This window comes from Lissotriton vulgaris, chromosome 10, assembly GCF_964263255.1.
Source record: "Lissotriton vulgaris chromosome 10, aLisVul1.2, whole genome shotgun sequence".
NCBI lineage: Eukaryota > Metazoa > Chordata > Amphibia > Caudata > Salamandridae > Lissotriton > Lissotriton vulgaris.
In genome coordinates, this window is record NC_141698.1 from 113,719,515 (window position 1) to 113,735,497 (window position 15,983).

The 15,983-nt window shown below is 40.3% G+C and overlaps 1 protein-coding gene across 1 annotated transcript in view; it reads left to right on the forward strand.

Annotated features, from left to right (window-relative positions):
* PTCD1 (pentatricopeptide repeat domain 1) overlaps positions 1-15,983 on the forward strand; it is a 49,692-nt gene that overhangs the window by 12,048 nt on the left and 21,661 nt on the right. Inside the window, exons 4-6 of the mRNA XM_086940642.1 lie at positions 2,539-2,757; positions 11,564-11,665; positions 15,188-15,961. Coding sequence (XP_086796768.1) covers positions 2,539-2,757; positions 11,564-11,665; positions 15,188-15,961 — 1,095 coding nt within the window. The remainder of the gene's footprint in view (positions 1-2,538; positions 2,758-11,563; positions 11,666-15,187; positions 15,962-15,983) is intronic.

The window sequence follows — 15,983 nt, forward strand, 5'->3', positions numbered from 1 at the left end:
TACTTTTTGGGGAGTTTTGGTAGAGCACACTACGGTTTCTTTCTAAATGATGAGGAACATATCATTTTAGCACTGCAATTTTATATTTGTCTTTTGCAGTCTGTATATGTTTTCAGTTGAACTTAACATTTCGGCAAAATGCAGTCTTAGAAGTCCGACAGCGCTGGAGTATTTATCAACTGATAGCATTTGTGAATGGTTTTTTTTCCAGATAGTAGTTGTTATTTAACTCGATGTAGGACATTTCTGCCTCTGAGCGTATTCTCTCTATTGCAAGCTCTAGCTCACAGTGGACTTATTTCACACATTTGAAATTGACTAATTTAAATTGGAAGGTATTTTTTATTGTTTTAAATAGCCTTTCATACGTTTTAGCATAGATTACCAAGGGGTGCTTATTTCATGCACTGATGTATAAAATATATGCAGGTATGCTGCTTGCATGTAACCCATTTGACCCAAATGATAATTTTATTTCACATATTGTATCTGCGGGAAAATATGAGCAGTGTATGCATGATAAGATAGAGACTCAGATAATGCTTTTTATTAAGTCCAACCTTTAATATTCCTTGTGATGGAATTAAATTGAACCTTATTTTTTTCTATATATTTCTATAACTTCTGGGTGGATTGCTTTGGACCTCTGACACTTCCAGCGTAACCCTTTTTTCACAACATAGGTGAATATGCGTGACCACCTCACACGTGTGGGACTTTGTCCCTACTACCCCAACACACCTTTTGGAAAGGGCGACACATCACATGTAAATTGGTTTCATGAATAAATGTTTTGTCATTCCCTTTCTGGTTTTGACCATAAGAAAGCTCCCTTGGCAGTCTTACCCTTAACAGAGAGTGAGATTGGCCAAGTGCCTTTGTATGACCAATAACCCATGAGTACATAAATGCTTTGTATAATCAATTATCCAAGAAAAAACAAATAAAACGTATAATTGCAAAACGAAAATGGAAATCTATCTTAGCACTAGAGGGCTCTAAGTGTGCCATTTATGCAGTTATTTGAAGAACAACTATAAGTACAAACTGGAAGAAAATACATTGTATACATTGGAAAAAAAACTGTTACTTGAGTAACTTGGTGTCACTTTTCTTTTGAAAAATCTTATCTTGTGCAAACAAACGTACTCCTCCTTCTCCGCTGCTTGGCAGCAGATTTGTAATCTAACAGTTTTCAGCAAAAAGGTTTTGTAGCACCCATAATCAGGATAATTATAAAGTAATGATGTGCCTACTAAAATGCATAGTTGGACAAGGTAATGAGTGATTTAGAATTGGAACCCTAAACTTAGATTTTAAGCTGAGTATCTTGATCTTATACCTTTTATGTGCCCCACAACAGTACGCCTTTATTTGCAGTGCAGTGGAAATTTCTGCTGGTGTGGTGTGTTATTCATCTTTAGAGTGTCGGCAGCAGAGTTGTGACTGTGATTGTGTTCCTTTCCGAGAAATCAAAAGTTTTTGAACATCTGTTTTTTTGCTGAAGAACGTCACGAGGATTTGCTGCCCGCCATCAAGGCAAGATTGGTCAGTGCCACGCCTGCACTGGAAAGTGCTTTCTGTAGCATGCAGTGCTTAAGTAAAATTAATGATACAACTAAAGTAGAATAACTGAAGTATATTGCACTGCATTCTTAGTGGTGGGGAATATTCTAAAAATACCTACTCGTCCTAGGTATGGGATGCTGTAGAAATCTATGTATCCTGTGAAAAATGCCACTTGTCCCTTATGGTGCCATGCAGAAAGGTGACCAGTTATAGCAGATTTCTCTTTGTATCACAACTCTGATATTAGGGTGCTCAGATTGAGACAGGACTCCTATTATATCAGAGTTTGGATTCTGATAAGACTCTGATTTGGCCTACTTCTTGAAAATGTGTTCACAGGTCAGAAAATAGGCATTTAGCAATAGTTCCAGTGCTGGAATGCCCTGTGAGTTTATGCACACCCACAAACCTACAGTTTAAAAGTATTCACCAACTCCTCTCTGATCTCATAACATACTAGAAAATTGTGTATTTGTATTTAATCGGGGAGAATACAGGGAGCATTATAATTCGGCACAAATTGATCAATTTTCCATATGCGTACACATGTGTTTATATTGGATCCGCTGTCAGTAATGGAAATTGAGGTTACAATTCACTACATTTCCTTGAAGTGCCTCCCCTCCTTGTAAAGGCTTAACATTAATGAATCATTGATATCCTTCATACAACGCATAAACATGGATCCAAATCTTGCTTTAGATGCTAGCAATCCTCTTTCCCACAACCTTACTGGGGTACTGTAAACCAGCTGCCGAAGGGGTTGTGCTACATGCGGTTGGGCCTCCTTGTCCGGTGGACTCTTGCTTAGTTCTGCACTGACATTAATTAACTAAGAACAGACAAGTGGCTGCTGATTGTATCATTTGTCAATAATGGCAGAATTATATGCCAATTGAAAAGTGAATATGAATTTCTATTCTAAACGAGAGGTTTTCGGACTAAATAAATGTTTTATGTCTTGTGTAGATGAAAAAGCGTGGCTTGGAACCCAGCGTGGCCACTTACTCAGCCCTGTTCAATGCCTGTGCGGAATCTCCCTGGAAGGACTCTGGTCTACAGCATGCCTTAAAACTACGGCAGGAGCTGAAGTCCAAAAATATAGAGATGAATCTCATCACCTATCACGCCCTGCTGAAAGCATGTGCTCTCTGTTCAGATCTCAGGACCTGCTTTGAAATATTCAAGGTAATGTCTAAACCTTTTTTCCATCTTTGCCGATATCACCTACTGAGTAAGCAGACGCTTGCTAGGGACAACTTTTGCAGCTTTTTATTTCATAAATTTACATGCTTTGCAAATGTCTGCCATCTAGTAATTTCTTCAAAATGTTTTATTAAGTTGGGGCATCAGTCAGGGAGCATTACCAGAGGAGCTATCTATAACACTGTGATCAGTTAAACTGGAAGTCGAAAATCCCTTTGAATTAGAGTGTGTGACGCCAGGCTATTTTATCAAGCTGTCCAGTTTAAAACCGCAGACTTTTTTTCTCCATCTTTTTATCGAGCAAGGCATGGATGAAACAAGTGGATCTATAAGTGACAGGAAGCTTCAAACTCGACCAGTTTTGTCTTCTTTTGATTTTTGTAAAAATGGTTTGCATTAAAAGTAGAATTACACAGCGGAAGGAGGAAAAACTACTGCAGTGATAATGTGCACTATTTATACTAAGGTAAATGTCAGGTTCACAGTTTGTGGCTGCCTACACTGGCTCAGATTAAGAGTAAACTGGTTTTTGCTACTGTGCTATAATGAAATGAACACTCGATCTCTCTTTCTCTCAGTGGATATGTCAGAGGCACATTTCAGGGTGATCTTCATTCACAGAGGAATTTAGCATCTACGGTTTTGGTTTCAAAATCATGTGGTAAATGCGGAAAACCCATATTTATATGGTTAACTCTGCAACTAAAGAGACCTCTAATTCCACCACCCTTCACCGTTGCCCATTGTTTATTAACAGTTTATTCAAGAAAGATAAACAACTAAACATTGTAATATCAGTCAGAGCCCATTTTAGCAGCACTTTGAAGAAACCCGCTTTTTTCAGCGAAATGCCCCAAAATAATATGTACTATAAAAAGTACATAATGGGCACCATGTGAACTGTGGTTCTATAGTGACCTATCAGGGTTCTAGTGAAATCTGCATACTGCTCTGCCTTCGTCCTCATGGTCCGTGATGTCACTCGAGATAGATATATATGTGACCAAGAGCTTGTGTGCTCGAAACGTGTCGTTTTTCTGTGCCCAAAATAAACTAAACTTTATCGTACCTGGATCGGTGTGGCTTTGACTTTTCTAATCCGGAGAAGTTGATCATATATATATATATATATATATATATATATATATATATATATATATATATATACTCTCCGTGCCACGGAACACTTTCAGTGCACTCGTAGGCGGGTGCCGGTTGCGGTTGTGGCAATCCGCTTCAAATCACTGCTCCATTTCTTTCCAATTACAAAGAAATACCGCACTCACAAAGGAGAAACCGGGCTAACAGCAAAAAATAAACGGTCTTTTTTGCTGTTGGCCCCGTTTCTCCTTTGTGAGTGCGGTATTTCTTTGTAATTGGGAAGAAATGGAGCAGTGATATATACGCTCGTATTTTAGAAGAATAACCGCACTCACCGGGGGCGTTTAGCAGACTTCTTTATTTTCTCACTGCTCGAACAAATGCGTTTCGGCTGCAAGCCTTCGTCGGTGTTCATGGCACCGTAAGCGAGACATGTTAATAAAGTTTCTTATCGGTGTAGCAATCGAGGAGGGACGCAAATCCCAATGCAATTCATGAGCGTCATAGTGGAGTTTTCACTATTGCATAAACAAAGCGTACCAGCATTCAATATTATTAGAATGGTAGCGTAAACAACACCGTTTTACAGCCGTGAATCGATTAAACAAAGTCTTGCAGCCGAAACATGTTTGTCCGAGCAGTGAGAAAATAAAGAAGTCTGCTAAACGCCGCCGTGAGTGCGGTTATTCTTCTAAAATACGAGTAATTCAAGCGTTACATAGTGCCGCTATCCACGGCCGCAAACCGGCACCCGCCTGAGAGTGCTCCATGGAAGAGGTGGAGACGTAGATAGATATATATATATATATATATATATATATATATATATATATATATATATATATATATATTCCTCCTGTTTGGTTCCCTGCGTCAGGGGCTTGCAGCGCTCAGCGTTGGGTTTGTTCTCCCTGCGGCTGATCCACGCCGCTCCTAAATTCCGACACAAACCTTCTTGACAGAAGGATTAACGGGACAAACTCTCGTATTTTAGAAGTTTTACTCTTGTTTATTCAATTTTTAGCCTTCAGATAGTATTAATGCAGCAAAAGACAAACACTGATCCAAGCGTTCCGGGAGCACCTCTCCCATGCTCACGATCACCTGATCACAGGAAGTCAGTCATTTTAAAGTTACAGTGTAACCATTCCTGCTTAGTGTGCATATTGTCTCTAGGCATTCTGGAGGTTGTAGTTTTAGTTAAAAACAGGTGTGATTCTTTGACTTTAAACATAATACCATAATACTTTTCAGTTCATTTACACTGTATTTTTGTATACAGATGGTATATACATTTCTGATTGCCCAACAAGTCCCAATTTACTTGGTTTAATTTCTGGCTTCAATTTTTTATGTTGATTTCCAGCTTTTTTTTCCCTTTGGTGGGAAGTGATCTTTTAGTTATTGTGTTGAGACCTCAGTCTTCTCTTTAACGTTTTTTCAGCTGAAATTATTTCTCCTTTATATCGTTATTTTTCCTTTTTCCTTAATTATTTTTTTTATTTTTTTTGTTGGACCAATTAATCTTCATAAGTTTTAACCATTTTTTTCTTTTTTTGCTTTCATCTTTTCTTTTCTCCATATGTTTTTAGTCCGAGTTCCTAGCGGTGCGGGCTACTTCATCACTCATTTTTTTGATTCAAAGATGTATATAAAGTTCTTCCGACTGGTTGAGGCCATATGGGTGCATTGTCCTTAACTTTATGATGTATCTTGATTCCTTCCGGCGAAGTTCCCTCTCTCTGTCTCCACCTCTTTTCATTTGAGGGACTGTATCTATACCATAGACTTTTAGTTGTTTCCAGTCCCCTCGGTGGTGTTGTTCCATATCCTTTGCGATAGCGTTAGCTCAATCTTTATGCACCGTTGCTCCTACATGTTCCAAAACTCGCTTTTTTAGCTCCCAGATTGTACTGCCCACGTACTGCAGTGGGCACGGGCATTCAACTATGTATACAACATATTGTGTCTTAAACGTTATTAGTTGTCTGATCTCCCACGATTTTCCATTCTGCAATTGGAATTGTTTTGTTTCTTTTGCTATCTGGCACACCTTACACATGTGGCATTTCACAAATCCTTTTGTTTTAAGCCAATCCCCCTCCTTTTTCTTTGGCTTAAAGTGGCTATGGATTAGATGATCCTTTAAGTTCCTGGACCGTCTATATGTTACCACTGGATGTTTGCCCACCACTTCCTTAACTGTATTGTCCAGTTGAAGAATCTTCCAATTTTTCTTTTTCTTTTTCTTTTTCTTTTGGGTTTGCTAAGTCCTGGAACAGTGTAAGAACAAGTTTGTTTACTCTTTTTACAGGCTCTGCACTTACCACACAATAACATCCGTTAAGTGCTTTCAGAGTTGTTCTAATAGGTTCAACATTATGATAACTGTGAACCAAATTATATTTTAAGGACCTGGCTTTTCTAAATGTAACTAAGGGGTTGGAAGGTAAATCTTCACATATAACATTATCAGTAAGCAGAATATGCCAGTTCTTATGCAATATCCTCTTCAACTGATTTGCGTTTTGTGAAGATTCGTAAGTCAGCATCAAAGCTATTAGCAAAACTGTAAAAATAGTCTTCCTACGCTGGCTCTCACCAAACTTTAACACAGTGGCGACCACAAATTTGTTATATATGGAGAGCGAGAGACAGAGCGACAGACCAGTACTGCAGAGCTAGAGTCCTGTCAACCCCTTGTTTTTCCTCCTCTTTCCCGTAGATGCATTTCCCCTCAGTGCTAAGGCACCTCCTAGCCACATGTTGTTAGTGGCTAAGAATTCTCTTGTGCCTTGGGTGGTTTGTCTCCTAATCTGTGAGCATCTGAAGTATAAGGAGAGCACCACCAATAATGTAAAGGTAGAGCAGGATAGGGACTTGTTCTCTAGGGATATTTGAGGACTGGACATGAGGTCTGGCTGACACGTGTTTCTCTTCAAACTAGTGTTTCGTTGTTCTGATGAACAGGCAGCAGGAAACCACATGTCCAGTTCCTAAAATGGTAAGTTAATATTACAAGAAAGGAGGTAGAAATATTTCTTCTTTAAAGGGGTGTGCAAGGATTATCAACTGAGACTATGGGTTGGCTTGTGATTTTGCTCTTTCCTCTTAAAGATTTTATACTTATGAGATGCTTACAGGCAAATAATCTGCAGGTTCTCAGTGGAATACTTATCAGGGCAGAATCTGTTAAACAGATGCCAGCGTTAATGGTCCTCAAATTTAAACAACTGTTGGATACCTCTGTAGTAACTGGATTACCACTGACCTAGAAATAGAAGTAGTTACTCTGTTCCCGAAAAGGGCTTCTCTGATGCTGATTGAACAAAAAGCAATTTTTTAAATCTCAATTCAGGACAATGTCTTGAAATTACAGTCTCTAGACTGTTTCAGTCCTTTTTAGGTCTCGCCTACGCAACGCGCATACGTTGCTTAGGAGGGCATTTAGCCGTCGCTCTGCTAATTTTCAAGCACACACTCGTGCTTGTGGCGGCATCCACCTTGCGGGAGCGGGCAGGGGCGTGCCACAAGCACGAGTGCAGGGCTTGAAAATGAGCAGACTGCTCTCCCAAGCGCGCGCCTCTCTCCTCGCCCAAAAGTCCCAGCCACTCAATCGCTCCGCCATCTCCTTTTTGCTCACGCTTCTTGTTTCTTTTTCGTTTGCTGTATCTCCTTAGACTTTGTGTACAAAACTTGCCCACGCCCAGCATTATCTTGTTTTCTTTTTACCTGGGCCTTCCTGCTGGCCTTCCACCTACATTTTCCCTCAGTGTTTCGTGCATTTGTAGAGGATTGCTATGAACAAAACGTCAGTAGTGAAATGCTGTATTGGTGCCCTTTAGGTGCTCCTGAAATCACGTACACCGACCTGCCTGCATAATGTTACTGTGCTGTGACGGAGTATGTGAGGACAGACGGCTGTTGCATGTCATGACACACGGAAGAGGCTACAAGACTCTTAGTTTAAGGACAACCGAACAGGCTGGTTTCTAATCTGACCACTGTAATGCATGACGCCATCTATCCAGTCACATGGCTGCAAACTAAGGCTCGTCCACCACCACCCACTCCCCCCTTCCTCCCCCCACCCCCCTCCCAGTCATCAGTGAAGGACTCTGAGCTATGTGACACAAACCGGTTTTTATATTGCCCGTGAGAGCACCCCTGAAAAATATTTGGATTCAGTGACATTAAGGAATATTCCGATTCTGATATTCACAGTTTTTTCTTTTTTCAGTTTATAAAATTCATATCTAATTAGACATGTTGGGATATAACACTGCTTCAACATTACAGACACATTCTTTGATATTAGTGGCCTCTTGCAGAAACTTCGGTCCCATGACCTCATGGCCTTTTTAAGTGGCTTTGAAATCATTGTGTTACAGGAAACGTGGTCTATGTCAAGTCACCCTATCAGTGGCTTCATCGAGTACAGCAACCCAGCTTCCAGACACCACAAGTTTGGCAGATCAAACACAGTAAAACTGCATATGAAAATCGACTTGATAATATTTCAGGAGAACTGGTTTCAAGGAATAACAAGCATTGGTATAGCCAATAGGTCTCACCTTTGGGACCTGCTGCATAACTAAAGACTTACACGGTCCCAAAGGAGAAACCTATTGGCTATGCCAATGCTTGTTGGGTTTGCACTTTCACCTATTTCCATGTAAAGAAGTTAATATCCTGACATGGAAACAAGACTGTCCTTTCAGGCCTTTTAGATGAGCTATAATTCGCTGGAGATGCAGATGTCGTCAGCACCTTAACTCTACTGGACATGTTGGGTATTTTTGACACAATCATTCACGCTATATTTGATAGTTTGATATGTCTGGGTATGAAAGGGTATGCTGAAATGGATCATTTTATTTCTGTCAGAACAGAGAATATGTATTATGTTGCCTCTATTTAGAAAGAGAAAACCTCATGGATGTGTGAGTTCGTTAGCTTTCATCTATAAGCCTCACACACTTTAACATCTATGTCATTGCCCCGCCCAATCTTGTCAAAAGCTTCAACCTGCAATTCTTCTTTTGTGCTGATGGTACGCAGATCTTTATTGGGCATGATTTTGTAAATACACCATCTTATAGTTCCATTAATTCATTTGCTTCATCAGTTCATTTCTGAAGAAGCCGAACTTTCTCATGCTGTATGGTGGTAAACCTGAGGTTCTGGTGTTTGGCAGCACGAAACTGTGAACTCCTGACTTCTGGTCTGTGGAGCTGGACCCTGTCTCGACTCAGGCACATTATTCTAAATCCTAGGCGTCCCTTGTATTGAGAAATTTTGATTTGCTCAGTTGATGTTTGCTCTTAACAAATCTTTCATCATCAGATTTGGATGCTCTCAACTTATATGGTTGCTATAACTGCTTTTTGTTTAGGATTGACTGTTGACCTCTATCTAGGCTTCCCACAATACCTGTTCTTGCAATTGCAGGTCATCAAAAATGCTGCACACTAGTTGACAAGTGGGCTATCCTGGCAAGCCTGAAACATCTTTGTATGCCTAGAAGCCACTTTTAACAGTCAAAGTTTTTTTTTTTAAACCCAAGGCTATATTTTGCGATATTCTCACTTTTGATACCAACAGATCTCCTTTGCTGTGACAGCTTTGTTAGGCTAATGATGGTCTGCTACATGTATGGTGGTTCAATTGTGTTCAGGAGATGAAGTGGTGAGTCTTTGCTTTTCGGAATATCGTACTTCCTTTCTCTGCACTCAATTCAACTATGCTGTCTTTAGTACACAACTGAAAAGTTGGATGTTTTCACAATGAATTGGGAGTTTGGTCAATCTGGGAGTTTTGCTCTCTTAGTTTAATCGTATACTACACAGCAAGTGCTCATTGAAGGAAAGACCACCTACTGTCATTGGCTCTGTTGACGGTATGCAACAACATGGCGTTAGTAATGTTAACCTACAACTATCAGGACCATCTCTGAAGATTCTGACATAATTAGCAGTGGATGTATCATTAGTAGACTTTACAGTCCAAGATTTCAGAGAACTCCTTATTCAATCAATCAATCAAAAGTACTTTATTCGGTTCATATCAAAAACCATAAAAGTATACAAACATCAAGAATCAGGCCCATAATATAATACATTGATTAAAAATACAATTTACAAACCTCGCATTAACAATTTAAAATTTATATACAGACTCAATCACAATTAATTTGGGTCAGAGACCTTTAACAAAAGATTAAGGCGATCGAAAGAATACAGTCTCACTAAGCACACTGCTTCCAATTAAGTTTTTTGCCCAAACGCATTACTATGGTCAAGAAAGTAGAAACGTTAAAAATTTCCCAGATGTTTGACAACAGCTGAAGGTACAAAAGGGCCGGTTTGACCTGCCTGAAGCCTTTATCTTTAATCAATGGCAAAATTATTTTTTTCCTTATTGTGATAAAATAATTACAAAAGAACACAAAAAGAGTAGTATCCATATTGGAAAAACCATCACAAGGGCAAATCTCCAAGTCTCTAGCCTTGATCCAGCCTGGGCGTCCTGTAAGGAGGAGATGGAATTTATTTAACCTGAACTTGGTTAGCAAAAATCTGTGGTTGGAATTATTTACCACTCTCAGGTATAATTCCATCTCACCATAGTTTACGAACAACTGATGCGCTCTTACAGTTGGTTTGATCAGTTCTTTGTTTTCTCTTTCTAGACCCTTGATGAGCTTGTAGGTTTCTTTTGCCCACTTTACATCCCCCTTAACTAATTTGGTAGGCTGACTGAACAAGTCTGGACGCCCTAAAATGCCAGCTAGCCTTTTAACGTAGTGCAGCCATGTGATGGAATTGGAATAATCAAGGGTTAGACAGTCCCTCAACACCTCGTGATTAAGTTCAAGGTCAGGGTTCAACCACACTGCAATCCATTTCAGCAATGGTGCCAAAGCTATTCGGTCTGCCAAAAATTCCAGCCCACATTCTTGATGGACAATGTAGCCTCATTTAACTAATTATGTGGTATACATTTGAAGCACCCTTTACCCTGTAGTGTAGTTGAACTGACTACACCTGCATTTTTTTTTGGCCTCCATGTTCAGCTCCAAAATGGGGTTATAACCGGTCATCCTGAATGTAAACATTTGACAAGTGTACTAAAAGGGGAATCAAAAACATATTTGAGCAATAAATTGTGTGGGCGTTTTGCTTTGTCACTAGCATTTATGCAATTTAATACAAACCGATCAATGTCAAATTGGTGAGCATCTGTTGAGGAAAGTATTGAAGGTTTTTGTTTGACAAAATAAAAAAAATATCTGTGAATCTCAGATTTAGTCAACCAGTGGGTCCACCGCAAACCACATTGGCGCAAGGTCCATATGTAAAGGAAGGGAACGAATGCAGTTCTATACATAGACACAGAAGAGCACATGACTTTGTAAAACAAATGGAGTACACATGTGTCTAGGTCTGAAGTGGTGAAATAGAAAGAAGACAACCATCCAGTAGTTTCAAGAATTTAAACCTTTTGGCTCAGCAAGCTGAACTTCATTTCTTAATTTACCTAGTCTAGAGTTATATTTGGAGCTACCGAACTCACCCTAGTACTGATGTATGCCTTTTAATGGCTGTTGAATGAACAATAATCCATACATCTGGTAAGCATGAGAGGCTGGGGGTATTGCTAATATTCCGTCCTTATTTACTTGCAGGAGATTGTACAAAAAGGCCACAGACCCACAGATGAGACTTTCAGCTTCCTCATGATGGGCTGCATAAAGGACAAGGATGCTGGGTTCACATACACGCTGCAGGTACATTTTGTCTGTCTAACTGTACAGCTGTGGTATAAGCAGGAATTGTTTCCTTACAGGAATCTTGTGTGCAGTTTATAGGTACTACTGGTGATGGGTTTCTTCCATGAAGGAAGCATGGCCTGTCTCGTGTACTTGCTCATAGGTTGGGAAATATAATTACATGTGGATCTATAAATGATAAGTATTGGGCGTATTATGATTGCTTGAGTTTTGAATGTTGCAAATATAAGAAAGAAAATCCTCAAAGAATGCACTTATGAATTCATTGGTATAGGCACAAGACAAGGGTTATCAGAGAAAAGCAGCCATATACTTCTACCCCTTCCTACTATCCTCCTCCCTAAGCTTTACAACAGGGCTGACAAAAGATAAAATGCATATGTGGTGCTGAGAATATTCAGATTAACACATTTGTTTAGCTGTAGGGTGGTGTGAGATCGTCCTCTCTGTCACCAGGTTAAGTGAAACTTAAAGCAATGGCTCCGTGACATGTTAACACAGGAGGGAGTTATCATTTGTCCAGCTTAGAAGCAGGACTTTATATTTATTTTTATGATTGATAAAGAATGTTGTGCAGAATAACATCACTGTACTTCCAGCCAGTAGGAACAAAAACATGAGTGAGTGGAGAGCTGGACAATACAAATTAATTGCCGAATATGCTTAAATCCTTGTCAAGCCCTTCTCAAATGTAGTCAATGTGCTGAGGGAGGGAGGGTGGGGACTCGCGGGTAGCGCTGGAGCATTTACTTGACGCATACAAACAAAATCCACATTTCGGTCATGTTTGTCAGACTTATGATGATGATACTTGAACTCAGAAGCATGGCTGCAGTGAATATCATTCGTCCTGGAGTGTTACTTAGTGAAGTGTCCTTCTCCATCTAAGGACATATTTGTCTACTCAGTGAGCACCAAAGCAGTTCCTGTAGCATTCTAGTGTTCCTTTCCTTTTGATGTTCAGTAGATGGGCCACTTTACACACTTTTCGGTATGTTGGGCGTAATGGTCATGGGCTCTCTCTCTGTTGCTTTTTGTGGTCAGGCCTTACCTTGGGAGCATGTTTGTCTAGACCACTATACCTGGTCATTTGTATGTCACCTACTACTATTGTTACACTTGTTGTAATCTCATAGTCGTGTGGTACAATTTAAGGCAGTTAAAAACTACTGTGATTGCGGTGATCTGCAGGTCATGAATTCAAATCCACGAAAGGGAAGCTCAGCCTCACATCCTTCTAATATAAGTAAATTGAGCACCATTAAACTGGATAATAATAGTTCCTGTTATTTATAGTGGTTAGAAATTACAACAGTGCTGCATGAAGTGTTTTATAAGACAAGTTATTCTTATTTATATTATTCTTTCAAGAATCTGGAAGAAGAAGGCTTTCTCTGAACTGCTCACCAGTCGACTCATCTGTCTGTTTACATGGGGCTTTGGTGTCTGGTATGGACTGAGAAAAAGACTGGGATGTTAAAAGAAGAGAGCATCTGCAATGCTTTTAAGAGCCCGATTCCGATCTCACTAGGAAAGCCCTCTGTACGACTCAGATCTGGAGGGCTTTCCAAGCGAGGCGTGCTCTGGGAGTACGAACGAGCGAGTACGATGCTGCTGTATGCTACGCACTCGATTAGCTCGGACTCCCATTGAACTCTATGGGAGCCCATGTTCAGACGGGTTCACAGGCTCCCTTAGCAGAAAAGGGGTGGTTGGGGAACAACGTACACCCTGTGGCGGCCCCCGCTATGGTGCCCACCACAATGTGCATGCCTTGATTGGGTGGACCTATGGACACATCCCTGTGACAGATTCGGAGGTCCCTGGGTGAAGGGGTGGCCTGCTACGGCCCCCCGAAGTATGCTTCTGACAGCCGTTTCATCTTGCTGAGACCGAGGTGAAGCAGCTGTCTGAATCGTGCATCGTACGCTCTGTCGGAATACGGCTCCATAGCGCGGCATGATTCGGCTACGAACGAGACAGACAGGTTCGGGTCCCGGAAATTATTTGGCCGGCACTTATGCGATCTTCGCAGCGTACTTGGTCGTTCGGACCAGTGTACGATTCAGTCGTAATCAAGGGCTACAAATCGGATCTGGGAAAGCCAAATCTGATTCGAAGGTCTTCCTAATCACATCGGAATCTGGCCCTAAATTGTAAAGAAACTGACTTTTGCACTGGGTTCCTACCCTGTAGCCAATTATCCAAAGGTAAGAAACTGAACTATCAATATAGGAATCACTCCAGAAACCCCAACCTTCAGTGTTTTCAATATCTGATGGTTAGGAAAGTACAGTTGAAATTGAGATGTTTGAGTGGGAGTGAGTTTGGATGGGGGAACATGAATGATGGGCGCAGTGGGATGGTGGTGAGGAATATTCTGATCATTTTGTTGCGGATTACAAGAATGCTGCCAAGCTTTGTATTGTCAAAGAGCAATTGATAGGTGAGGTAGGAATAAGAGAGGTTTGAGGGTCTTCGGGAGTGAACTAGTGTCAGAGCATAGGGAGACTGAGGAAGATGCAGAGAAAAGGGTTGAAAGGAGAATGTTTTGTAGCTTGTAAATTAGGTTTACTACACCTGCAGAGGAAGATAGAGTGAAAATGTGCACTGTAACTGGGCTTGGAGAGTTGTATTGAGAGGGACAGAAATGATGATGGTCTTCAGGGTGGAGTAGTGATCATGATCAATCTAGTGAGTAAAATTTAGTAAATTGGAAATAATGCTGAAGGTGAAGGGATTTTGGCTTGAGTGACATACAATAATAGACTTGTTAAGAGAAATTCAGGCAGTTTCAGTTTCTCTGCTTGAATATTGGTGGCGAGATTGAAGGAAGTGACACATTTTTTTGTGTAAATTAAATTTGTGGTTTACAAAGACAGTAAAATGTGGTGCAATTCGCTCATTCCTGGCGTTGTTGAACAGGCTATTGAAAGAATGAGTCTTCCACAGCCAAGGAAGGCATAGCTTTCATTCAAAAGCCTTGTGCTTTCTCAAATCGACTAGAAAGTGTGCCTATCTGTTCTGCCCAGAGTCACCTCTTCAGGTGCTTTCAGTAAATGTGTACAACAAGGATGACTTATTTTTGAATTAATTATTTCTCATCCATGATTTACAGATGGCCAACATTTTTTAATTTTTGAGTGGATATCTTCAGTGTTGTTTGATATTACACTTAGTATTTAAGTCCCGCCATTGCTCTTCTATGACTTTTCTCCTTTTGACTTCATTTGTTACACTTTGTTAATCTTAGGTAAGTTGTAGTGTTCAAGCTGCAGATAGAGAATTAAACATGATTATAACTTTTTATCAAATATTCTGTGTCCACTTTTTATAAAACCTGCATACAGCTGAACAGGACAAAGGCAACAAAAAGCACTTGTTGGATGCACAGCAGTTTTATGTAACCTTAATATACTGAAGTATTATTAAAACTACAGATGTAAACAGTACATTTCATATTTTAATTACAAGTGACCCAAGAAAGTATTAAGACACTCTATTTTTTCATTCCAACAGGTCTGGAGACAGATGCTGAGACTGGGGCTGAAGCCTGACCATATCAGTTACAACTTACTTCTGCGTGCAACAAGAGATTGTGGCATAGGAAACCCATTAACATTGTCTAATATGTTATTGCAAACCCAAAGTAAAGCCTCTGTCCCCGTGTCCCTAAATGCTGGCCGGCGTGCCCAGAGTGATAAACGTCGTAAAGTGAAGGAATGTAACAAGATACCCATCACAACAGAATTTGACGTTGAGGATTTGGAAAAGCAGATATTTTCAGAGCATCCCAAAAATGCTGCGGAATATATGCCAAGTGGAAAAACTGGGGACGGGGACCTGTGTCTTTCTGCTGGTGAACATAGTTCTCTTTCTTTGGACAGTACAAATCTAGACTCTAAAATGGTAGGAGATAAGGTAGCTTTGAACAGCACTGTGATAAATCGAGGCAACCCCAGTCACTTACCCCAGACTGCCCAAAACCTGCCAAATTTGTTGAATCTAAATGTATCCTGTGGGAATGTGGTTTCTTTGAGCAGCATAACAACCCCTTCGGACAGGCTGGCTCTGATTGGGAACATGGAAGGTTTCTTAAAGAAAATGGAATCGGACAATGTGACGCCTGACATCAAAACGTTTACTCTGCTGGCTGAAGTGCAGGACCCTCAAACCCAGATTGAATCTGTTTTGATTACTCTCATGGACAAATATAAAGTTCGATCTGATGTTACATTTTTTAATACTTTGGTGAGGAAGAGAAGCAAACTGGGAGACCTGGAAGGCGCAAAGGTAAGACTGTAGTGATATTCAC